The sequence below is a fragment of the Paralichthys olivaceus genome, chromosome 15 (genome assembly GCF_024713975.1).
Source record: "Paralichthys olivaceus isolate ysfri-2021 chromosome 15, ASM2471397v2, whole genome shotgun sequence".
NCBI classification, from domain to species: domain Eukaryota; kingdom Metazoa; phylum Chordata; class Actinopteri; order Pleuronectiformes; family Paralichthyidae; genus Paralichthys; species Paralichthys olivaceus.
In genome coordinates, this window is record NC_091107.1 from 2,849,711 (window position 1) to 2,874,274 (window position 24,564).

Here is a 24,564-nt window from a genome sequence, read left to right on the forward strand (position 1 = left end):
TTATATATATTTCTAAAGAACAACCGCTGTTGAGCTGCACACGCTTAAAATGAAAATATAATATAAATATACGTATAAAAAACTGAAAAAATGTGTAATAAATGAAAGCAATAGAAGGTTAAATATAAAAAACTGAGAACTGAAATATTGCACCGTAACAGAAATCCCAGTCTCAATTTAAACTGAAAGTCAGTGAGAAGAAAAGGTTTGAAACATCAGTGATTTAAAAACCAGCCAAGAGTTGAAGAGTTAAATTCACAGTGAATAAATATCAACGATCGTCCAAAACAAACTAAACTCTGAAGATTCAACAACAAATTCAACAGAAAATTTAAACTTTTAAAAGTTCATTTCACAAAGTTTACAAAGAAGAGCAGCAGCATCTAGAAAAAGTTATTCACTCGTCAACTGATGATTTCATTTTAAAATCTGAAGCATTTGAATGATTTCATTTTGATTGATTTTACGAAACTGGTTCAACAAACATTTGACACAATTCTACTCGACTCCATCAGGAGAAAATCCCGTGTTGGTGAAGTCAAGTTTTAAAGTTCAAGCTTCAGTGAGTTCAGTGAGTTCAGCTCTGAATGTTTCCTCCTTCATGAACTCCATCAGGACGTTTCTGTTAACAGACCTTTCGTTAATCCTCGGAGCCTGAATCAGGAAACAGGTTTTATGAATAAACTCGCTGTCGTCACTCTCTTCAGTGTGAATCTAAACGTAACCTTTAAATTCCTCCTGAACCTTCGTGACATTCACAGGCTTCTTTTTAAATTCTTTCTCAGAGGATTCGTTACGAAAGAACTTTTCAAGGAAACAGAAAAAGCTCTTTTATAAAATGTGAAACTGAATTGTGGTCACTGCGACATGTTTACTGCCGAAGCAGAGGACGAGGAATAAAGCTCTAAAATAATTATTTTTTTCCCTTTCAAAATAAAGGTTTCATGTGACCCTGATCCTCCTCTAAAAAACATTAATAATGAAAAAGCAGAACAAGACTCGTCTGTCGTCTGTACTTGTTGCTAAGATACTTTTTAATTTGTCAGAACAGATTTCAGCTCAGCTGGTTCACATGAGTTTAAACCAGTTTAAACACCGAACCAGTTCAACTTCGGATCAGTTTATAATGTTCTCTATTTACGATACTGACCCCTGGTGGCTGCGCATAGTTAACATGGTCATCACTGTCTTTTAATTCCACATTTCAACTGGACGGTGTAATAACAGGTAAAATCTAAACTTACCACAGAAGATCAGTGACGTGAAGAGAAGAAGAACAGCGATGAGTCGACTGGAGGAGAGAAAAGATGCAGATTCACTGAAAAGTTCTTCAAAAGTAGAATTAAAAGTTTTGAACAAACTTTATTTCAACATTCTGTCGACGTGAACACGAGAGAACGGTGCTGGACAGACGTCTCTCCGTGTGTCACATTGAATCAGGGAATCAAACACAGCTCGATGTGAACTGTTCCAAGACGGATGCAAGTGACGTTGTCACCACAAGGTGGCAGCGCTGGTATCCGAGATATCTCAGCTTCATTTCTGGAGGAAGCGGAGACGAGTCGTCGACTTTATTTAAACAAACCGATCCGAGCGTCACGTCTGCACATGTTCTATCTCTTCTAAACACTCGAAGGTAAATAAGTAATTTCACAAGATAAAAAGTGAAACTTCAGATGTGAAAGATCCTGAGACCAGAAGAGCAACGTTCACTCATCATCATCATCATCTTCATCATCATCATCAGCTGATTCAAACATGACGCTCACAGACAAATCCCCCCGATCGCCGACAAACAGACGTGAACGTCGTGTCCTCCGGAGATAATGACCATGATTTCAGTCTCCAGTCGGGACGAGGAGTGTCTTTACGTCTCCGTCCAATCAGTCTCACACCGGGCGAGAAATGAACTTTGATTAGCTGATGGAGACAGTGAGACATTTCTTTTCTTTCTGAGGAGACTTTTTTTCTTCTTCTTCTTCTCTCATCCGTCATCGGTCTGATTCCCTCCTCTCTACCTCCTGCACATTCTCTCTCATCCATCTCTCTCTTTCTCTCTCTCTCTCTTTCCTCCATTAACTTTCTTACTCTCATGTTTTTGACTTTCATCACACTGCAGTTTGAAATCAACAGAGACATTAAAAGCTGATAAAGAAAAATCTAAGCGTCCGTCAGTGCAGAAACAAACTTCGTCCACGTGGGTCACAATCCATCCTCCATCCTCCGTCTGTTACCATGGCAACTCAAACTCACGGAGGACTGAAATGAACGTGATGGAAGTCGACACACGTCCGCAGTCTCTGCCGCTCGCTGCGATTTGTTTTGTGCCGTTGTGTTCAGAGGACGAGTCGTCAGCTGATTTCATGATTACATCGACTTCCTTCACGACGCGGAATAAAGAGACGAGCTGAAGAGGCTCCGCAGCCTCTCAGCAATCAGGACGTGAGCTGACACTCGAGCAGGAGCAGCCGCTGAGACTCGTCTGAAATCCACAGAATTCACTGCAGAACAGGCGGAAGACAGAATAAACTCTGGAGTCCTTTCACGTTGTGTCCTTCTGGGCCATAACCTGGGTGATGAGAACGTTTTCTGATTCCCATGATGCTCAGTTCGGTGCCCAAACTCCTACAATGGTTTAATATCATATCATGGATCATGTCATGAAACGATTCCATGTAGTTTTCTCATGTTAACGTGTTTATTTCCTGTCAAGGAGGCTTGTAGATGAGAGGTATCAAACCTGTCACGACACTCCGTGTGAACACCCGCTGCTGTCGTGACTCAGGTGAGGCTCAGCTGCAGGATTTGAATTTGTTTAACCGTCACATCTGAGACAGGAGCAGAATGGAGAAGGAAAAGCACAGCTCCCTGCTCTCGACCATTAGAACACCTCGTGTTAGTTAAATGAGTTCAATGGATGAAATGAAACAGTGAATATAACATTTAATTATTCCACGTTATTCTGTTAGAATCTTTGCAGCCATTTAGCTTTGACCTGTCGTTTCTATTCGACCTCTACGAGACGCGTGAGGTCTCAACACGACACATGCCCCGCCCCTCCAGCCTGGTGAGCCAATCGTCTTTTTTGAAACAGTCGAATGGGAAACGTGTCGTGATTATGATCCAAACATCATCGTGTTACTTTTCTACCTTTTTACATGAAGTCAACCCAACGTCTAAGTCCCTGAAACACGTGTTCTCTCTCTGACCAGCAGGAGGCGACTCCTCTGGTAGCTTCTATAGAAGTCTATGGGATACCTGCGGTGTGATTGACAGCTAGTACCGTCCGACAGGTGCAGGTGTAGATGGGCGTGTCCTCGAGCTCTCGCCCTCTTCTCCAAATATGGTTACTTTCTGAGGAAGTTTAAATCTGAGAGGGCGGAGCTTTAAAGTGAGGACGTCCAGCACACAGGCCTCTATTGTCTGTACTGTGTGTGTGTGTGTGTGTGTGTGTGTGTGTGTGTCACCTCTTGATCAAACGTCATGTAGTCACACTTGTTTTACTCACACACACGTGATTCTTTTGTGTCACTTGATGTTGAATCTCTCTCTCTCTCTCTCTCTCTCTCTCTCTCTCTCTGTGTCGGTGACTTGGACCTGTGATGTCACTCTGAACCCACTCAGACCGCTGTCCTCTCTGTTCACTTCATTGTCTCTCTCGTCCCACGCTGGGGTTCCTCTCTCTCTCTCTCTCTCTCTCTCTGATTGTTGTCGTGTTGTTCTCTTATTTCCTTCAGGTCCCTTCATTCTTGACTCTGTGACTCAGCTCCCTCAGATCCACGAGTTTTCAAGCTTTGACTCAGAGCGTCGCTTCTTTTCTTCATGAAACTCGAGCGTCCAAGAGAAATAACTTGACTGTGAAGTTCACGTTCCCCAGAGGACGACTCCTCCCCTTTAAAGTCATAAAGTTAGACATCCTCCATGTTCGCAGATGGGACATGAACCAAACGAGAGGATCTCAGTAGACGTTAAATGATGGTTTCTGTCATTTCAGTTCGTTCTTATCTCACTGAAGTTTGTTCAAGTTTCTGATCAGTTTGGGTTGAATAAGTTATTTGATGATATAAACACAGGCGGAGACGTCATGACTGACAGATGAGACTGACAGATGAGACTGACTCCTGATTGGTCGAGCATGTCAGCGAGACGTCGACTGCATCTAATCCAGGAAACTAAATATAAATAAACCAGTGATACTTTTCCACACGTCTGTTTAATGTGTTCTCTCCCCTGGCATCAGCACTAATGATCCGCCGGCAGCAGCCACAGCAAAGCCTCATGGGAGCTGGGAAACGTCCGGAGAAAATCATGAGTCATTAATTCAACAGGCTGCGTTAATGCTAATGTCTCCAGGGGATTATTTAAAGGGACATTTCATCACTTTCCAAAACACTGTGAGGAAACTGCTGCTAATTGACGTCCACTGTGAATATAATATAAATATAAAGTCTGCTCAGATGTTTTGTTGGTAGCAAATGTGATTATATGATGATTTATAACTTTAACACAATGAGCTTTCTTTAAATCTCTTGCTGAGTTAATTATGTTCAGGTCTTTTCTTATTTTCTGTTTTTAAAAAAAAACCATCGGCTGCAAAAGTCTGGAGCCACGACTCCGCTGCTCGACGTTTAACAAACACACAACATGAATACATCATCACCACTTAGCATCATATTGTTGTTCCTGTCCTGTTTCTTTTCATTTTCACCTTCGGGTCAAAATTTACAACTGACTGTTAGGGTTTGTGTTTCAACAGGTGGAACCATCAACTGTCAGTAAAGATGATAAACGATCAGCGAGATCCTCTTTCTTCATCGAAGTTGAAATCATTCGGTGTGTTTTTCTTTGGTTGAAGTTATCGTTCAGTTTTCACATCTGATGTCTTCAGGTGTGTGTTTGTAGAAACTTGATAAAGACACTGTCGGTAAAAAGGTGTAAACTTTACTCACAGTTCAGTCCAAAGAAAGGAAAAGTATAAATCTGAAATCCAAAGACTTGAGTGAGGGTCAGACGCAAAAACAGAAACACGAGGAACCAAACAAGAACCATGGAAGGAGCAGGGTGCTTAAAGGGTTCACCAGGTGACAACTGCAGGGACAGGAAACTCCTCAGGTGACAAGGAAGTGAAAAGACCTGAAAGACTGGTGTTGACAAAATAAAACAGGAAGTGACAAAATTTAAATAGCTGCTCTCCACATTTTAAAACAATCAATAATAAACTGTGTTAATTAAAACTGTTCTCGGGAAAGTTACAAAAACTGAAATTGACAAAACAGCAGATGATAAAACGGATGTTTTTGAAAACAGAAGAAGACTCAGTTTGGTCCATGTCCCGTCTGCCAACGTGGAGGAGGACGTCCATGACCTATACTGCAGCCAGCCTATAGGGGGCGATGCAGATGGTTTGGCTTCACTTTTTGAAGCTATGTCATCCACCTTTATTTACACTTACACACACACACACACACACACACTGGTTGATTTGTATTCTCATCATTAGACTAAAAAACTGATGGTCGAGAGAGGAAGGAACAGAATGAAGGAAGGAGGGAGAGAGAGAGAGAGACAGAAAGAGAGAGAGAGAGAGAGAGAGAGAGGAGGAGTCAGACTGAAGGTGAACACACGGACTCTCTCTCTCCATCAGACCGACACACGACGCTCAGCTGCCGGCGTCAGAGAGACACAGTGACCGGAGCAGAGTACGCACAGGCAGGGACAGGTCCAGGAGGAGACAGGTCCAGGAGGAGACACAGGTCCAGGAGGAGACAGGTCCAGGAGGAGACAGATGTAGTCCTCATGTTGAGTGTGATGAGAAGGATCCTGGACGCAGTGAGTGGAGGTGCGTCATCTGAAAAGAGATAAACCACAGGTGAGTTTTTACCATTAAACCGAGACTCGATGTTAGTTTGACTGAGAGACAAACATCTGACAATGAAATCACACGAGGATCGATCCGCTTCATTCTGCGCGTCTTCTCGTTGCGTAATGTTGGAATCGATCCGTGCGTTTTGGGTGATTTGACTCAGACGTGGTCCAGTTTAACTCCGAGGACACAGACAGAGCTGTGTCCCCGGAGATTGACCCTCAAACACGGGGGACAGGCCCCACACACCCAGAGGGTCAGGGTCACAGCCGGAGAGGGAACCACGAGGTCAGTGTCTGTCCAAACCTGCTGCAGGTTCCTGAAGGGCTGTTCACATACTTGAACACATAAAACATTATTATTAATATTAACTGTATTATCATTAGTAGTATTGTTATTATAAGTAGTAGTATTGTTATTATCGTTATTGTTTTACTATTATTATTATTATTTGAAGGTTTTGATGTTTAATTGGTTGAAAGTTTAGAATTTGTTGGCGACCGACATCCAAAATTTAGGACTATAAATAATATAAACTGCTGTGTCAGCATTCACACTAATTATTATTATTATTATTTACATATATTTTTGTATTTTTCTTAGTTTTTATTCATTTATTTCACTTAATTGATAAATAAGATAAAACTACATGAATCCATACAACCACACGTGACTGCTTGTAAACCGATGGTGCCTTGCTCAAGGACACTTCAACACACAGACCATACAACATGTGTTAGCCGTGTTAGCTTAGCTCACAGTTTACACAAGTTTAACAGAGGCTGAAATCTGACACAACCTGGTGACTCAGAGGTTAAAGTGCTGACTCGCTGTTTACGTCCATGTTGGCTGAGCGACCAAAAGAATGCAAAGACTCATGGGAAAAATCCTGTGTTTAAGATGTAATCAGTGGATTCAGGGATCATGAGTGAAATGTGCGGACAGGTTGAGAGGAGGGGGAGGAGCCTGGTGTCCTCCACCATCACACGGACTCCTTGACGTCTTCACAGAGAATCAGGTTCAACATCTTCACTGAGACGTGTTTGTAGGACAATCTATAGAGATTATAAATGTTGTGTGAGTCCTGTACTGCAGCCAGCCACCAGGGGGCGACCGAGACATTTCCGCTTCACTTTTGGTGCCTGTCACGTCGACCATGTCTGGATTGACATGTTTCCAGTTGTTAGACGTGTTGGATAATAACCTTTAATAGTTCAGTCATGTGACGTCCTCCATTACTTTTCTTCTAATTCTCTTTTTGCTCTAATTTTCTCTCCTGAAATTCAAAAATCAAAATTCATTTCCATACGAACGCCTTAAAGCACAGATATAAATAGGATGTGATGTACGTGTGGAGGTTGAGTGTGTTTCCTGAACGCTGCTCTGTCGGACGCAGGCGGCGTGGGGAGTAAACGGCGGCTCGATTCCATATCAGTACTCACAGATTGAAATATCAGCGGCTGTGCGACCTCGTTGAGGGCCCCCTGCTGCTGAATCACCGCGCTGAACAATTTCAAATTACAATGGACACAGGGGTGTGATTCCCAGAGGTGATGTGGAGGTGGAGGATGAAAAGACGATGACACAAACACTGCGGCTGCACTCGGGCTATAAATGTAACTGCAATTCAGAAAAAAATAAAAAAACACAGACGTCAGAGTTTTATTTGAGGAACGAAAGAGAAAACTCCAGTTCAGGGAGAAGAAGGTGTCACCTTTCAAAGAGGAAAAACCAGAGATGCAGGAATCCTCCTCCTCCAGAAATGAAGCCAAAATATGTTGGATATGTCAGGTGACGTCTCCGCCTGTTTTTATATTTTCAAATAATTAAACCAAACTGATAAGAAACACTTGAACATCAGTGAGATAAGAACGAGCTGAAACGACAGAAACATCTTTCACAAACATTTATTTCACCTCTACTCTGATTTCTTTCATTTGGTCCATGTCCTATCTGCTAACATGGAGGAGGAGGAGTTAAAGCTCTCGCCAACCAGTGAAATAAGTTCGTGTCTCTGCTCCGTCGCTGTGAACCACGAGTTGAATCTTGTGAGACGATGGTTTTTTGCAAACTCAGTTTTTGTCCAGAGGAGATATTTGCAGACGTCAGCTGCAGAAATCTCTGAAGAAATCAACCAACGACCACCAGCTGCTGTTTGTGTCGAGTGAATCTGCTGCTGCAGCGAAAGATGATTCTGTCGTCGGCCAATCAGAGGCCACAGAACATTCATCTGCTCATCAGGAAAATTCTGAGCAGAGGAAGAAAACAGCGTCTGTGCTCAACCAGATTATATAAAGTAAAGAAGAAGATGCTTTTTCCTCCACCTTAAATTTCTACTCTCTCTTTCTTGATGAAAGAAATCAGATGTATATTTGTGAGTGTTTGATTTAATGCAGGTTGAATTTAAAGGAATATAAATACTGTGTGTGTTCTCAGGGGGATGGATGAGTATTGGAATTGTGGAGACGACTTAAGAAAATAAAGGAGAATCTTAAGAATCCTGAAGTTTTTCAGTTTTGTCGTCACTGTGAATATCGTCTCTGGTCTGAGGTCCGGAGACCTCTCGTCCTGTTTGTGCTGCTTCTCTCTGTCCTCTGATAATCTGACGATGGCGTCCTCTCCTCCCTGTGTCTTTGTAGAGCAGCGTGACACTGAGGAGTCCCGTCGGGATCTGAGACGGAGGAATTCTGGTCCCGGTGGAGCAGGCCGATCCCCCGTCTTCCTGAAGGGACCAGCTGTTTGACTTCTCTCGGCTGGACTGGTCCCATCACCTCTGGGATTTTTTGGCGCTTCCGATTGGACGTCGCCTCAGATCAGCTGACCTGGCCTCATGCGATGATGTCACTACATTTGTATCTTTCGTCAGAAAAGACAAAATTGTTTTCAGCCTCTCCAGAAACCTGAGGACGGTCTGTCCAGGATTCTGCTGGAGAATTTAAACGGAGGTTTGCTGCAGAGTTTATCTCAGGATTCAACCAAGATCGTTTGAGCTGCCGGAGTTTATTTCTCCAAACTCTGGACGAACAAACTGAGAGAGATGGTTTTTAATGTTCCTGCAGGTTAACTCCAGAAGTTTAGTCTAAGTTGAAATGTCCTTCTGTAAACTAGAAGAGCTTCATCATTGACTTTTAGCAACGTCCGCGTCATGTCATTGTCCTCGAGGAGCAAATAATAAGAATCAATGTGAACAAGACAGTAACTGCAGAAAGTTGACATGTGACACATCAATGTTCAAACAGCGACTGGATCTTTGTTGTTTTTACCTTTTTCCATCGCTGTTGATGTCAGAAACTTTTTTAATGAAACATTTCAACTAGTAACTATTTGAACATCTGTTTCTTTAACCAAGCAGTTTAAACGAATTTCAGAAGTTGTGATCATTTGAGGGACGTCACCACTTCAAGTGATTTAGATTCAAGTGAAGAGTCAGAAGTGGTCGTTGCTAAAGAAGGACGTTCTGCAGATTTCACCATTTTAGTTCCCATGTTGGATAATTTAATCGAAAGCTATAAATGTGTCACATTTTGTTGTCGTGACTCTGGAGAGACGAATCGTTACCTCAGTGAGTTTCAGGACCTTGTGTATAATCTGAAATCACCTCTCCCGACCTCGAGGGGAACTCGCTGCCCGTCACTGCCATGGTGATGTCGCAGGGCACCTACACCTTCCTGGCCTGCTTCTCCGGCTTCTGGTTGGTCTGGGCCCTCATCGTCATGCTCTGCTGTTTCTGCAGCTTCCTGCAGCGGCGGCTGAAGCGGCGTCGTGAGGAGCGCCTCAGGGAGCAGTGTCTACGATCTGCAGAGATGGAGCCGCTCAGCTGTCAACCTGCAGGATACCTGCCTCCTCCTCCTCCCCAGCAGCAGCCGCCGCCGCCTCCGCAGCTTTCCAGAGAGCCGCCGCAGTTCTGTTCTCCTCACACCCTGTCACCGCCACTTCCTCTGCCGGTTCCTCATCCACTGCCGCAGGCGACCTGGGTCAGCATGCCAGGTAACGACAAGAGACCAGTAGAGTTTGTTTTATTCTGTTGTTTAAAAGGTTCTTTTATGAGTTTCATTATGATTGTTAGTTTATTACTTGATTTATTGGGCACAGTCACAAATACTCAAGTGTTTCAATGATGAACCTTCGCCTCCGGTTCACTTACAAACATTTTGCAGAAAGACAATGTCACGTGACAGAAAAGTGGATGGTGGATGTGCACATGTGACATTTCACAGAAAATTATACTCAAATACAAAATGGATGTAAATGCGAAAGTGAAGCCAATAAGGAATGACTGAAACCTGTAATCTCTAATGACCAGTAGAGGGCGACTGCTCACTTGCTAACGACTCCACTTCTCACTTTATAACGTCAGGAAACATTTTCCTTTATGTCTCGATCTCTAGTTTCAAGTCTTCTTCGATACCGATGTTCACTTGGTCACTGTGTGATTGACAGCTAGATGTTGGAAATATGTTTTGTATTTGCAGATCACGTTGACTAGTGAATTTTATTTGTTTCATTAGCTCCATGTCCCGTCGTCTCGCTGAGGCTGAAGTTACGCTTCACTCTGGTTTCTCCATTAGTGTCGACAGTGAACTCACCACAGGTCGTCTCACGAGCAGATTCATCTGAGTGCAGAGTCTCTGACAAATACCAAACCTGTCACATCCCGTTTGCTTTTTATTTACGAGCCCAAAGTGCATTTCATTCAATTAAGTTTTTACTTTATCTCAATTTCAATAAATAGGAGAAAAGTTCAAAACATCAGAGAAATTGAGATTTGGACGGAGGAGTGGAGGACAGTGGGGGGGTTATATATCCTGTGTCAGATTGTTTTTAGACTCTTGGTTCCCAGCCTCCACCTCCCTGCCTGCCGGGCAGCGTTCCCCTGCGGGGCGTCATGGTGACAGCTGCTGCTGAGGCGTGGGCGGTGATTGTGGAGGCAGAGCGCTGACGAGCAACAACACGGCGGATTTAAACTAGAAACAGAAAGACGAGAAGAAAGAGAGTCAGCAGCAGCACAGCTGGGGGGACGAGTTCAGATTTATTTTCCCATAAGAATATTAAAGAAGTTGTTCATCATTGTAATCACACTGGAGCGTTTCCATCATAACGTACAGGCAAAAAAATGGAACAGTTCATTTATTTGTTCAATGGGACGAGACTAACATCATGTTTTCACGCAGCTCCGTGTACGAAACTCCCCTCAGGTACTTTGGCAGATTCCTCCTCTGTACTGGAGGAAGTTCGTCTTTTAACTTTTACGTGTCCATGCTGAACCCTGAATATTTAATTTAAGTGTAACAGCTAACGCTAAGCCAGGGAGTCATCAGCAACAAGTGAATTTTCAGGCTGTTAGCTTACTTTATTTAACTTTATTACAACAGTACTGTGAAGTACTTATCATTCACAGTACTTTACCTACCAGCTAGGACACGTCTGGATGATAATGTCGTAATGACAGATTTTTCTTTAGCATGATAAGAGCCAAGCGGATTATAGTAATGATGTTGTTGAAGTGAGACTGAGACTGAGTGATGTGCACCGCTTTTGGAAACATGACTCATGGCGTCACAATAACCTCCATCGAAAAATCCCTACACGTGGGAAACCTCGACGTAAGTAATCCAGGTGTGGTGATAATATCTGGAGGTCGGCGTGTTGTCTCAGCCAGAGACCATAAAAATGTGGAGAGAGAGAATGAACAGTAAATCACGTTCAGAAGAAAACAATGAGAAGACGGATGAATGTGAGACGGAGAGTCGGAGGAAAAGAGCATCAGCTGCTGTCAAGGATGTTTAACGAGCAGAGTCCGACAGTAACGATGAAACAAAAGGTTGCTGGAGCCGCGGTCACAAAGCAGACTGATGAACAGCTTTAGTTTCCAGGCAGCAGCGGAGCTACAAGAGAGGAAGGTGCCGACCAGCTGAGCGAAGCCCAGGGCCGAGCGAGGAGCTGGGGGACGATAGAGAGGAGCTGAGTACCACGATGTATTCAGCTACCCAAAAATGAAGCCAAAACATCTTGATCGCCCCCTGCTGGCTGCAACGAAGGTCATAAACCCTGTCTTCTCCATGTTTGTTACTGGGACATGTACCAAACTAAGATGGCAGCGTTTTGTTTACGAGACATTTAGCATTTGTGGATAGTGGTAGAATCATATACGGTATGTATATGTATATATATATATAAATATATATACAGTATATAAATATATGTATATATATGACTCTAGCACACACATGCTGGTTCCCTCTAAACATACGTGTGTGATCCTCTCACCGTGACTAATACGATCCTGAGCTCTACATGTCACAGATCAGTTACCAACATATTTATTCTGAAATCACCACATTCAAACAAGCGCTCGAGGTGGAAACATCGGGCCCGAGCGTTTGTTTCTCTCGAGCCGATGTTTATTTAAAGCTGCTGGCTACTAGCGTAGCTCCGAGCAGATCAACAGAGGAGTTAGCACAGAGTGTGATTCTGGAGGTATCTGTGAGGCGTGATGGAGAGATCGACTGTCACCAGATACACAAACACACAACAACACACGTTTACATCCACAAATACATCCAGCTCCATGGCAACAGCTCAACAAACATCGGTTGATTCTCAACAAACAAACAAACTGAGGTGGAAACCTTGACAGAGGAAAAAAGGTTGGGAACTAAGATGATCGAGGTTTTGTGATAATCTGTGTTTTGTGCAATGCTGCTAACAAACAAACCTCCTCTGCAGATGTTATCGTAGATTCAAAGTTAAAGTTGAGATTAATCCAAACTTCATTCTCTTCTTCTATCTCCAGACGCAGATTTGCTCGGGAAGCCGCCCTGCTATGAGGAGGCCGTCCTGATGGAGGATCCTCCCCCGCCCTACAGTGAGGTCTTGGCCGACCAACGTGGGGGCACCTACCTGAAGCCCGCCCCGCATCGTGCAGCGCCACCACCTCTCAGGGAACACCAGGATCCTGGTCCCGTGTTCACGTCCGAGACCAGCAAGCTTCCTGCAGCGACTGTGTTCCCTGGTCGAGGCTACTCCTCCCTGATACGCCTGCCTTCATCGCAGCGCTGGGACTCCCTGGGTCACCTCCTGTCCAACATGGACCTGAACCACAACAACCTCACGCCGCCGGGGGCGCGCTCCCTGCAGGCTGCCGCCCCTATGGCAACCATGCCCCGCCGTGAGCCCAGGGCTCAGCATGATGGACTCGGGATCAGAGGCGGAATAGAGAGACTTCAAGGAGGGATACGAGGACTCGAAGGGGGGTTATCGGGATTCCAAGAAGAATTCCAGGAGCTTCAGGGGGTTCACAGACTGAGGGGACTGGAGTCCAGCTGTGGCCTTCCAACAGCCTTCCCCCTGCTGGGTCGGAGTACAGCGGTTTAGACCTGGATGTTTCCCAACCTGCTAAAAAGTCAGTCCGTCTCTGAAGAGCTTTACTCAGGAGATGTTTAAGGACAGACATCCTGTCTGCCTGCCTCCAACCTGCTCGCTGTTCACCAGAAGCAGAGACTCTCATTCCCCAAAGAGATGAAAGAGGGTTAAAGTGCTGCAAAGGTGTCAGGGGTTCAATTCCCTGCGCTGCCCTGTGGGCGAAGCGTCACATACTCTGCCAGTATTGTGGCTCTTGAGCTCTCTGCATGCATGTGTGTGGGTAAAACAGGAAATAACACACAGAGTTTCAAAGCGTGTTGAGTCACGGAGATGTCCTCGTGTCATAACAACGTTAATTGAGTCAAGGTTTTTTTAAAGAGCAGAGGAGGAGAGAAACGAGTCGGTAATGAGGTGGAGGACGAGCGACAAAATGAGCAACGAGCGCTGCTGCTGCTTCTGAACCTTTCATCCGCATCCCTCCGCCTTTATTTTCATCGCTGCCTCCTCGTTTCAAGTGGCCCTCTCCTTCTCTCCATCCCTCTCCTCTTTCTGTGCCCGAGCAACCTATTGTACCAGTCTGCTGTTGCCATGGCTCCCGGGAACTGTCTGTTGCCCACGACGACATCCCCTCTTTTATCTGCTCTGATTTTTGAACACTCTGTTCGCAGCGTGCCTCCTCTCAAGGACTGTGAGTATTAACAGTAAGAAAAGAACAGGCGCCGACCTTCACAGACTTTTTTCACAGTAACATACGAAACTGGACAGGACAGCACTTTGTAACACGCTGCTTCGTTAACGTCAGTGTCGTCTTTGACTAGTTCAGCCTGGAAGTTACGGCACTTTGGTCGCAGGATGACGTCAACTGAGCCTAATTTTTCACGTACAGATTTATTATCATTCTTTTACGCTTTGTGAAAAACGCCGTCTCACTTGTGGAATAAAAAACGTCTTCACCTGCCGACCTGCTTCGTCCAGTGATTTATGGAGTGGAAGAGGTTACAGGTTCAAAACGGCCAAATACATCATTTTCAAGTATTTTATCCTTCACAACCAACATACGATGAAACAGTCAGTAGAGATGATCCCTCCACAAAGGCCAAACAATCCTACACACATCTGTGGTTAATGCAAATATAGAATAAACAGGAAGTGGTCTGATGGATGTTCGTGTCTCACCCGTTATTTATTTATTTGTTTGTTAGTCAGCAGGATTACTTACTTGGTGGAATGGTGGGACATCGGCCAATGTTAGAGTGGATCTTAACAAAAGGGCGAATTCCAGATATTCTTATTTGAGTGTTGGACCTCGGTATGTGCTCTACTGAGAATACTATTCCAGTTTGTATTTAAACAAAAACTAATTCTGTATCTGCCCCTAATTCCACATCCACAACAAACCATAATGATTTCCACCTCCGTGTCTTCACTGGTTTGCTGGAGGGATGAGGCCTGGGCCTGGAAGCTTTTGCATAATTCTGGCTGACAAGCTGCCAGGCATGGTTTATGCAAATGTTGGCCATAATGTGACGATGAGGGAGGAAGTCTGGACGACTGACGAGGAGTTTCAGGAGCTTCTGAGTTGACTGTGCAGGAGAGAAGCTCACTTTGACACAGAATATGGGCTTTTTAACTTTTACAAAAAGAAACATGATATGTCTCCTTTAAGAATGATTAACTTCAGATAATAAAAACACAAATGTCATGATACCATCTCTGTTCTCTAACATGGTCACACACGTTCCTGCATGTGCAGCGAATCTTAGCGCTGGATGTAAAGCACAATGTTCAACGTGGAGTCTGTTAACGTCACATCGGCTGGAGGCTCAGTTCTGGTCGAGTTGTATCCTCAGACTTTAGAGGGAGGAACGTGTGTAAAAATACTTCATAGACGCTGCAGGAAGCTGTCACTCATCTTAGTCATTGTCTTATTTTGTATTTGCACGATCACTACGATGCCTTCAGGGTGATGATTCACTGATAATCAAACATTACGTGGTCGCACCTTCAGAACACTGAGAAATGGATTACGCAACTTGATCCGAGCATCTGAGTTTTAAGTTGCGTTTTTCACCACGAAGACAAACTGATGATTCAAGGTTATATAAAGAGAGAGTGAGTTCATCCAATTCAATTTCCTCAACGACAAACCTCTTCAGTTATGAAACATCTTTAGAAACGAACGGGCTCCTCAACTCGTCTCTGCAGTGTCGAGTTCATCAGAGATGATAAGGACACCAGAGGACATAAAGAAAGGATTTTATAATCGCTCCATTTGAGTTATTGTATTACTCTTATTTCTGACGTACAAAAAAAAGAATTCTACAAGTTCCCCATACGAGTGTCTGAGTGATGTTATGTACGTGTTGCTCTCGACAACGTTAGAAACAGTAATTGATCACATGAAGCTTCCGTCTGACCAATTTATCAAGCTTGTAAAGCCACTAACATGTCGCTAACATTAGATAAACCTTAACTGCTCTCCGTCTGATCTTCCTTCTGCATCACCAGCCATTACAGCCGTCGCCTAGCAACAAAGCTACGGACGAAAACGTTCTTTAGTTGATTAAAAGGTGTTTTTAAAACGTGAACCTTCTATATATATTATATATAATATATATAATATATTCTCCTGACGTTTTCCTTCACTTGTTGCCACCATTAAAACATCAAGTCACTGGAGCGCAATGAATCATGGGATATGTTTGGCCGGGAAGCGTTTTGCCTTTTTAAGTTTTTTGTGAGTTTGATGCTCAGTGCGTCTCCATCACATTTTCTCCTCCCAGATTTTCCGCTCCATCAAACCTGACTCGACTCTTCATATCAAGCTCGAGGAGAATCGGTGAGAGGACGTGTTGCCTGGCAACATGCTCAGCCTTGTTTACATGTGTTAAAGAGAGAACATCAGCACCCCCCCCCCCCCCCACACACACACCAACACTCTGTCACATCACCACGGCAACCGCTGCTTCCTCCCGTCTCTGCTGGCGTCGTCCCGCTGTCATCAGAAAACCTCGGGCCTGGTCTCGGCTGCATCAGAACTTTTCCCACAGCTACGACATGAGAGGACGTACATTTAATAAAAACCTTCAACTCCTGAATCAACCTTTATTGACAGTGAAGCACCGAACATTTATCATTCGGTTGTTAATGGTTTTATCCACCAGGGCACCACTGCTAAACACTTCAGCGTATCCCATAATGCATCAGTTATCCACCTCCTGCATCACTCCAGCAGCACTGAGTCTTTAAACTTCTTTTAAACATTGAAGCAACACGATGCAACTTTTTTTACTTTCACGTAGACTCTGTCTTCTGTGTAGTGACCAGCAGGGGGCGCCTCCTCAGGTAGTTTCAATAGAAAATGTCTCTACTTCTCACTTTATAACGTCACTGGACAACAAACCGAGGCTTCAGCTCACAAACCGACAGGTGACGTCACGGCGGGTTGATACTTGAGCCCATCAGAATTAAACAACATGTGCCTGTAGGGGGCGCTGTTGCTCAGTAAAAGTTACATAATGTTTATGTAACTCAATGTCAGCTTGTCTGGAGATCCACACAGTTTCCATCTTATCGATAAGATTTTAAAGACTCGATTTCACATTTTGGTTCAATGTTTTTATTTGTTCTCTCACCTCGTCTCCACTCTCTCTGCACACGTTTGGATTTCCTGTCGCTCCAGTATCTTAGAAACATGTCGGCCGTCAGTACCTGACCTCCTCTCATCGTCTCTCCCTTCACTGAGCCTCCGTTATATAAAACCGTGTTCACCATGTGATGCCTCTGATCTTCAGCAGGAGAACAAGGGATCAACTGAGGCAGAAACCAGAAAACCAATATCAGGACGAGTTTACACAACAAACTGTTCTCAGTCTCCGAGCAGGAGAGGAGCTCATTCTATACACGTTGTAAAAAATAGAAACCGAACAAAGGAACATGAACATTCTTGCAGATCACAGATGATACTTATCTTAAAGATATGAAGAAGAAATCCTGAAAACAGCTGTTTCCTGGAGCCGTGCAGAAAACTGTGCAAACAATTATTTTGAGCTAAATTTAAATTTGAATGCATAATATTCATCACAACATTATTACTTCTGCCAGACGTCATGTTTTCACCTCTGTTCGTGATTGTTTGCAGGATTACACAAAAACTACGTATTTCTACTGAAACCTCTCTAACTGTGCTCTGCTTCACTTCATTAGAATAACATGTGACACAGATGATGTTCAGGTGTTGTGATGTGGATGCTGAGGTTCGGGGCTTCACATGCACGATTTTATACACATTCAGTGTAAAATTATAAATTTCTGACAGTTGGAAACTAAATCTTTCATTTGTTTTGTGTGTCACCTTCATCTTCTGTGGCCCAGTAATGTCTGTACTGATTTCATCACCTCTGCAGAGATCTGCCTTCATACAGACACCACGTTTATTCCTATAGACTCTATACCTGCAGAGGAATACTCACGTCCAAGCAGGGGCCTGAGGTATGAACATGATACTCTACAATAAGAAGAATATAATCTGTATAAAAACAAACATACAGTGCATTTAGGTTTCCCAGTCTTGATAATAGTTTCAATATTTAATGTGGAACCAGATTCATTCTCCTCGTGTCAACGTCGTGTCTCTGAGGATGAGAACAATAAAAACCTCTCGAACCTGAAAGACACTCGACTTTGAGTCTCTGTAATCACGACTCATTTCCTCTGATTAACGAGCGATTAGAGGAGGCTGCTCTCCGACCGTCTCAACCCACTGATTGGACGACCTATGGAGTGCTCCAACATGTCGGCCTGATTAGAGATACGTTTTTATTTTCTAATGTTTCCATGGGATCACAAACGAGCAGTAAGATCTTTTCTGATCAAAGGTACAAAGACACGTCTGCTGAGCAGCAGTAATTAGATTCAGTTCAGTTAATTCAATCTGTCAAAGCTATTTACACGTAAACACTACGACTCATTATCGTTATCAAACCTGGTTCATTTTAAAGACACAGACACCAGAGGAGACGCTCACACGGAAATCTTTAAGTTAATAGCTGCTCCTGTTTCTTCATTAAAAGATTACATTTATACATTAATATTTTAATATATTAAGTTGATTTCCTTCCATCAGATCGAAAGGTTCTGTTAAAACAGCATCATGAAGAGATTTCTCTTTCCTGTAACTGTGAAACAAACACGTGACGTAAAACTGACGACGATCAAATGGTTCTGTTCTGTTGGTATATTACATTCTTATAATAATTATTATATTTCACCTAATATGTGTAGTTTCGTGTGAAACCAGGGACACTGGAAGTCAGAGTTATCGTGTCAACAAAAGCAAATCAATCTGATTTAGAAAACAAGGTTAAATTTGACTGAAGTGAAGAATCTCTGTTGCTCTGCGTAAACTCTGTTTAATACGAGACCTTGAAGCTGAAGGACAAACCGCAGCTCTGAAGTCATGAAGCCGATGAGTGACGAGGACTCAAGTATCAGATTCAAACGACCCTGAGGTCGACGTGATGAGAGCGTGATGGAGGACGAGAGATTCAAAGACGCCCGGCTTCATGAAGACGTCTCGTTTTAACTCTTTCATCCTGAATTCAGACTTTACGTCAGATTGAGACAGAAAAACAAACAAAGCCACGGTTCTGAGGCCATGTTCGTGAGAATTGCATCATGGGAAATCTGCTTAGAACATGGTTGATGACCATAGACATGAGGTGGTGGAGGCACTTTGTCTGAACTGTTATTTATTATGAACAGAAACACGAGGACAGGATGTGACAGGGCAGAGTAAAGGCGATACGGTGACGCCATCTAGTGGTGGAGGAGTGAACTGTGTGAGGATGATGAGGATTTCTTCATCACATCAACCAGCAGCTTCACACGAGAGGATACAAACATAAGCTCTCCTTTAATATGACGTCATTACAAACATAAGCTTTCATCAGCATCTCCCTGCAAATAATAACAATAACTAAGATATAAATGATTATTAGTATTATTATTATAATAATAATCACGACAAAGGTTTCATCCTCCTCCGTCATCAAGGATCACTAACACTGATGCTTTTATTTTCTTAAATCAGAAGAACCCTTGTATTCTCTGTCGTCTTCTCATCCTTATCCTTTTACAGAGAGAATAAAAAAAGTTTCCAAACATGGAGGCAGAGGAAGAAAAGAACTGAGCTGAGGTGGAGTTACAAGCCATTTAATCTTGAATTCAGTCGTAAAATCATACAAAAGGAGTGAAAAAGGTCGACAGGGAGCCACAGTCTGACGTGATTCAGGAGTTTCAGATACACCAGAATAAATAAAAGATTTCACTGTGTTCTTTTCTGTTTCTTTTAGCGCTAAATACAAGATTAAGTGACTTGCTGAGTGTTGGAGGGAGGAGAGAGGGAAGGAAGGAGGTGAAAAAGAGGAGAGAACAGAAAGAGGGAGTGAAGAAGAGAAACACAGGAGCTGTAATGTTCCACTGTATTAGTTTTATAATGTGTTATTAAAGCACTACAGAGCTGGTGTGTGTGTCGGCCGCCCGCCCGCCCGCCGTCACACTCGCCGTCATCGTCTCTAATATGCAGCAGTGCGCTACGTTAACGTGTCATAACTCATGTACACAAAACAAACGTCCCCGAGCTCCCGGCTGTTACATCTGCATCGCAAAAAAAAAAAGAAAAGAAGAAAAACAAATAAATAAAATAACAAACACAGAAAATCAAACAGAACTCAGCCTTTGAACTTTAAATCAAACGTCTTCCGTGGCTACCGTTTCGTTTCTCTAAAAGATTATACACAAGTAGTTTGATGCAAGACTTGTTATTATTTGTTTGTTTGTGTTTTCTTTTTTTTTTTTATAGAAAAAATTCGGTTTCTTCATGAAGCGCACTTCCTACTTCCTCTTGGTCCGATGGGCGGCGTCCGATTGGTCGGTTAGTCGTCGTCATCATCGACCACGGGATCTGTGTCCCAGCACGTAATGTCAATCTCTGTAAACACACGCACACATTTTATTAACTTCATATTTTATTCACTGTTTTTCTGTTTCAACAGTTTTCTTCTGTATTATTTTATATTTTGTTGAATAAAAACAGTTTTTATGTGAAGTTTAAACATGTGATGATAAAACTGAAGAGATAAAGACGAACATATTTATTTGTTTGAGCATTAACATCACTTTCTTTTATTTTGAAGTATCTCACCTGGTGGCTTGTTATAAAAGACCGGCGCTGGTTTGGCTGAGGAATCCTCTGATTGGCCAAATTCTTCCTCCTGTGATTGGCTGAAGTATCCTTCGCTCGCCTGCGAGAGTCGACAGACAAAGAAAAACTTTAACGAATGAAAAGACAGAAAAGCTGAGACTGAATCAGCAGCGTTAAACTAAACGTATCCGACCTGCGTCCCTTCTTTCAGCAGCGTCTCCCCATTGGTCATCAGAAGCTGTCCGTCATCAGCCTCCTGCCCCTCCCCGGTCACATGCTGCAGTGCATGCTGGTAGCTGAGGGTCATCTGGTCGGACCCCGTCACGTCCACCAGACTGGAGGGGTCGTCCTCGGCGCCGGTGCCCGAGCAGAAAGAGCCGTCCATCATCTCATCGAAGCTGAGGAGGGGCTGAGGTCGGCTGGCGCCGGCGCTGGGCAGGATGTTGTCATCGCCCATCAGGTCCACCAGGTTGGAGGACTTGGAGGTCTGGGAGGGGTTGGTGGGAGTGTCGGAGCTGCTGTCCCACAGGTTGACCAGTCGGTCCGTCCCAGACTCCCACACGGAGAAGCCGGAGGAGTCGCGGGCCTGCGGGGCGACGCTCTGCACGGGCTTAGAGGACGGGGACTCCTGGACCGCCGGCTTCTGATCCTGTTTTGGCACCGAATCTGGTGACAGCAAGAAAAATATAAGATCCAGTGTTTGGATCCAGGAGGATCACCTGCGGAGTACCCCAGGGATCTGTCACTGGTGCAAAACGTTTTATACTTTATATATTTGTGGGTCTATGTTTCTTTTTTTGTTCGTCTCTTCGACTCTCACCCCACGCGTCTCTTTCATCCTCCTCCTCTCTGTTCAGATCCTCTTTGATGGCTGTCGTGACGATTTTCGGGATGGGCGACCCGGCGGCCATGTTTTGCTCTGTGCTCGCTTCGTCGTCATCGTCCCCTGGAGGGAGAGAGCGGAACAACGACAAAACATCGTCAACGTGCAACAGGCAACAACATCAAACTCCTGAACCAGATGTGTTGAAGTGACAAAGATGAACTGATGAGACAAAGTCCAGATGTTTCTGAAACAAAGTGATTCATGAACATCTGCGTTTTCATGAGTCCACATCAGTTCATGGTTGTTTTTAAACCAAACGACATTAGCTCAAGTAACTAACAGCACCAGTCACGTCACGTGTTACTTCAACACATCGACACAAAACATCACAACAATCACCGACCAACACCGTCACAGAGTCTGACACTCTGAAACACTGTCGGACTCATTGTCGACGGTTCGATCCCCGTTCTCAGAGGTAGAATGGAGAAGATACGTTATCTTCTCATAGAGAAAGTGCTGCACACGGACGCTCTGTAAGAGTGTGTGTGAATTTAAAACTGTTGTGTGAAGAGAGAATCTAAACGAGCCTCAGGAACAATCTGCTGGAACTTCTTGTTCTAACTTTAAAAGGTAAAACTTTACACTTGGTTCAGTTAAATATTGTATAAATGATAGAAGAGCAGTGACATGTTATAAATCCACTGACTGGTATATGAGCCATGGCCTTAATTTCTTTTCTAACTGAGTAGAAATAACACTTTCAAATTAAAAGCCCTTAAGCCTTTCAGTAGACACAAACCCCCCATTTCTAACAGGGCTTTTATTGTGAAACATTTACCTTTAGCAACAATCTGGTTTACTTCAGTGAAACTTGTTTTAGTGATTCGTGTTTTACGAATCTTTACAACTTCAATGAACATTATTTGTCCAGTTTCCACGTTATAATATTCCAGCAGCTGTGTCTTTGGTCTCGTAAACTGAGGTCAGCGTGTTGCAGAATGTTGTGAAGTTGAGGTCCGATGCTAAAACTGAACGTGTCATACAAACCTGCTCATCGGTCAAGTCATTGATTTTCCTGTAAATTACATCAGTGACATTTTCGAGGCTCAGACACTCAAGTCATGAATTCTACATCAACACACGAGGACACATCACGGACGAGTCACAGCCACGGAACGTAAACTACATCCAGGAAATTACACAGATCCAAGAAACATGGTCACGTCTCAGCAGATGATTTCATTTTCCTCAGAGAACATTAAACACAATAAACCACACGTGAAGAAGAACTACGGCGACAACACTTTTAATAGAAACGATCGTTACGATGTGAGATAAAATCTCATCCAGCTCAGGCAGAGTCTCATGTGGATTCTTTAATTCAGCTGCTGACGGAAAACTCTGAGGATCAAACCAGGTTTTTTTTTTTTTTTTTAGAGCAGACAGACAATAAACATTTACATATGAACCAAATGTCCATTTAAGGTGATGTAATATTACATTTGAGCTAAAACATGAATCTGGACGATAACCTGAAAGGAAGGATGGATTTTATATCATTTCATAACAAGTAAAAATAAAAACAGAAGTTTTTTATTCAGAGAATCTAGTTCTGTCACCTACACACATGCACTAACACACATCACAGATCCTAATGGAGTCTGGACGATTTCACTCATTAGCTTCATCTCTGCTGTTTGTTTGAGCGTAGCTCAGAGAAGCATGAAGACCGAAGTCATGTGATTTCTGTTCCTCATCGTTTATCCACTGATTATGAGTCAGAACAAAGCAGAGCAGCCTCAGGATTAATAAACTGTCATTCCAGTGTGAGAAACATTTCACAGGAAAGTTTTAAATTCAGTTCTTTGCAGCAGAAAGTGTTTAATTAATTAATGAGCCAAAACGTCCTGTTTTTTAAACTCAGTGACGACGACATCAACTCCACAGACGTCAAATAACAAAAACGACGACAAACATCGACGCCGTCGCACAAACACTCACAGGAGGGTCGGTCGTCAGGAGGAGAAGCAGTGTGTGTGTGTGTGTGTGTGTGTGTGTGTGTGTGTGTGTGTGTGTGTTTGGGTCCAGGAGCAGAAGCATGAGATTGAGGATCAGAAGAGGACGGAGGTGAGATTCTAGTTTCAGCTCTAAACACTTGTTGTTATTTTCACTTTAAAATCATTAAACATCATAAAAGAAGAGACATTTATAAAAGTGGGTGAAGATCAGCAGCGGAGCGGACGACAGCTAAAAGACGACGACACAACATCGATCACACAAAACAACAAACAGCGTCATGGTTTCATTATTCACCTCAGCTAATTAACGTGTTAGCCTGTAGCTGTTAGCCTGTTAGCTGTTAGCCTGTGAGCTGCTTAGTAAAGACGGTTATAAGAACCTGAGACGAAGAATTTAAAGTGACGCTTAATAAAATGTTTTAAATGTCAATCACAGACTGTCAATAAAGATGGCCGACATGACAGCTTCCAAAAGTGAAGCCAAAGTTCCCCAATCGCCCCCTGGTGGCTGGCTGCAGTATAAATCATGTTCCATGTTAGCAGATGGACCAAACTTGATGATTGTGTTTAAAAATAACTTGATAACGTTATTAATTTGACCCGAGAGCCTTTAAGTTTGAATTCAACACGATGTCTCGACACAAAGTCAGAAACTCTTCATCTTAAAAACGAGACGATGTCAGAATTGTGTCGATCAGAAGGTGAAATACAAGACGACGTCTGTTCCATGTAGGAAAACGTTCATCCTCGATCACGTCCTCGATCATGTCTGAGGAGAAGATTCGGGTTCTAACGTCCGTCTGTCCTTCCTCTTTTATTTCCTCTTCTTCTTCTTCTTCTGTGGTTTATCGGTTATGTGCTGTACCTACCGGCTGCAGCGGCGGGCTGCGTCCGTGCGTGTGGCGGCGTGCGGAGGGGCGAGGCGCCCCGCGGAGGACTGCAGGGACTGTGCTGCTGCTTCAAGAACGGGCTGTCCAAACGGCCTGGACACGGTCAGGACAACAAAGACACACACACACACACACACACATGCATATATACATATATATGCACACACACACACGTATGACAAAGACACAAAGCGACGCACCAGGACAGAAAAGATGTGGGAAGATGGACGAGACAAGACAGACGGACAATAAACGAGAGAGAAAAAGGTCAGAGGACAGAAGATGTTTAGTCCCAGAAGGAAAACAGAGAGGATTGTGGGAGAAGAAGTAAGAGAGAGAGAGAGAGAGTGAGAGAGAGAGGGATGAGGAGGTGAAGACAAACATGAGTGAGAGAGGTG

General features: G+C 43.6%; 2 protein-coding genes and 1 long non-coding RNA gene across 7 annotated transcripts in view; 1 reads left to right on the forward strand and 2 right to left on the reverse strand.

Annotated features, from left to right (window-relative positions):
* Positions 1-515: 515 nt before the first annotated feature.
* On the reverse strand, positions 516-5,089 carry LOC109642389 (uncharacterized). Its single transcript, XR_002203654.2, has 3 exons — positions 4,950-5,089; positions 1,245-1,291; positions 516-654 (listed from the first exon to the last, which is right to left on the reverse strand). It is a non-coding gene; the product is annotated as an uncharacterized lncRNA (long non-coding RNA).
* Positions 5,090-5,734: 645 nt separating this feature from the next.
* On the forward strand, positions 5,735-13,377 carry LOC138404902 (proline-rich protein 7). Of its 2 annotated transcripts, XM_069510372.1 has the most exons (3): positions 5,735-5,869; positions 9,597-9,850; positions 12,657-13,377. In XM_069510372.1, the coding sequence occupies exons 2-3, from the start codon at positions 9,667-9,669 to the stop codon at positions 13,235-13,237; spliced, it is 765 nt and encodes a 254-aa protein (XP_069366473.1). In that variant the 5' UTR covers positions 5,735-5,869; positions 9,597-9,666; the 3' UTR covers positions 13,238-13,377. The 2 variants fall into 2 exon arrangements, with proteins under 2 accessions (XP_069366473.1, XP_069366472.1); XM_069510371.1 differs by lacking the exon at positions 5,735-5,869 and having other exon boundaries at positions 9,367-9,850.
* Positions 13,378-18,958: 5,581 nt separating this feature from the next.
* Positions 18,959-24,564, reverse strand: part of dbn1 (drebrin 1) — a 47,192-nt gene continuing 41,586 nt past the window's right edge. Inside the window, exons 11-15 of one of the 4 annotated variants that reach the window (XM_069510367.1) lie at positions 24,146-24,259; positions 21,250-21,357; positions 20,623-21,095; positions 20,430-20,529; positions 18,959-20,216 (exon numbers count right to left, since the gene is read on the reverse strand). In XM_069510367.1, coding sequence (XP_069366468.1) covers positions 20,161-20,216; positions 20,430-20,529; positions 20,623-21,095; positions 21,250-21,357; positions 24,146-24,259 — 851 coding nt within the window. In that variant the 3' untranslated portion in view covers positions 18,959-20,160. Of the gene's footprint in view, positions 20,217-20,429; positions 20,530-20,622; positions 21,096-21,249; positions 21,376-24,145; positions 24,260-24,564 lie in introns of all 4 variants that reach the window. The other 3 variants (XM_069510366.1, XM_069510369.1, XM_069510368.1) reach the window with 3 other exon arrangements.

Coding starts and splice junctions, on each gene's coding strand:
- LOC138404902 (XM_069510371.1), top strand. CDS start 9,502: ATGGTGATGTCGCAGGGCACCTACACCTTCCTGGCCTGCTTCTCCGGC. Junction 9,851..12,656: donor GACCTGGGTCAGCATGCCAG/GTAACGACAAGA, acceptor TTCTATCTCCAG/ACGCAGATTTGCTCGGGAAG.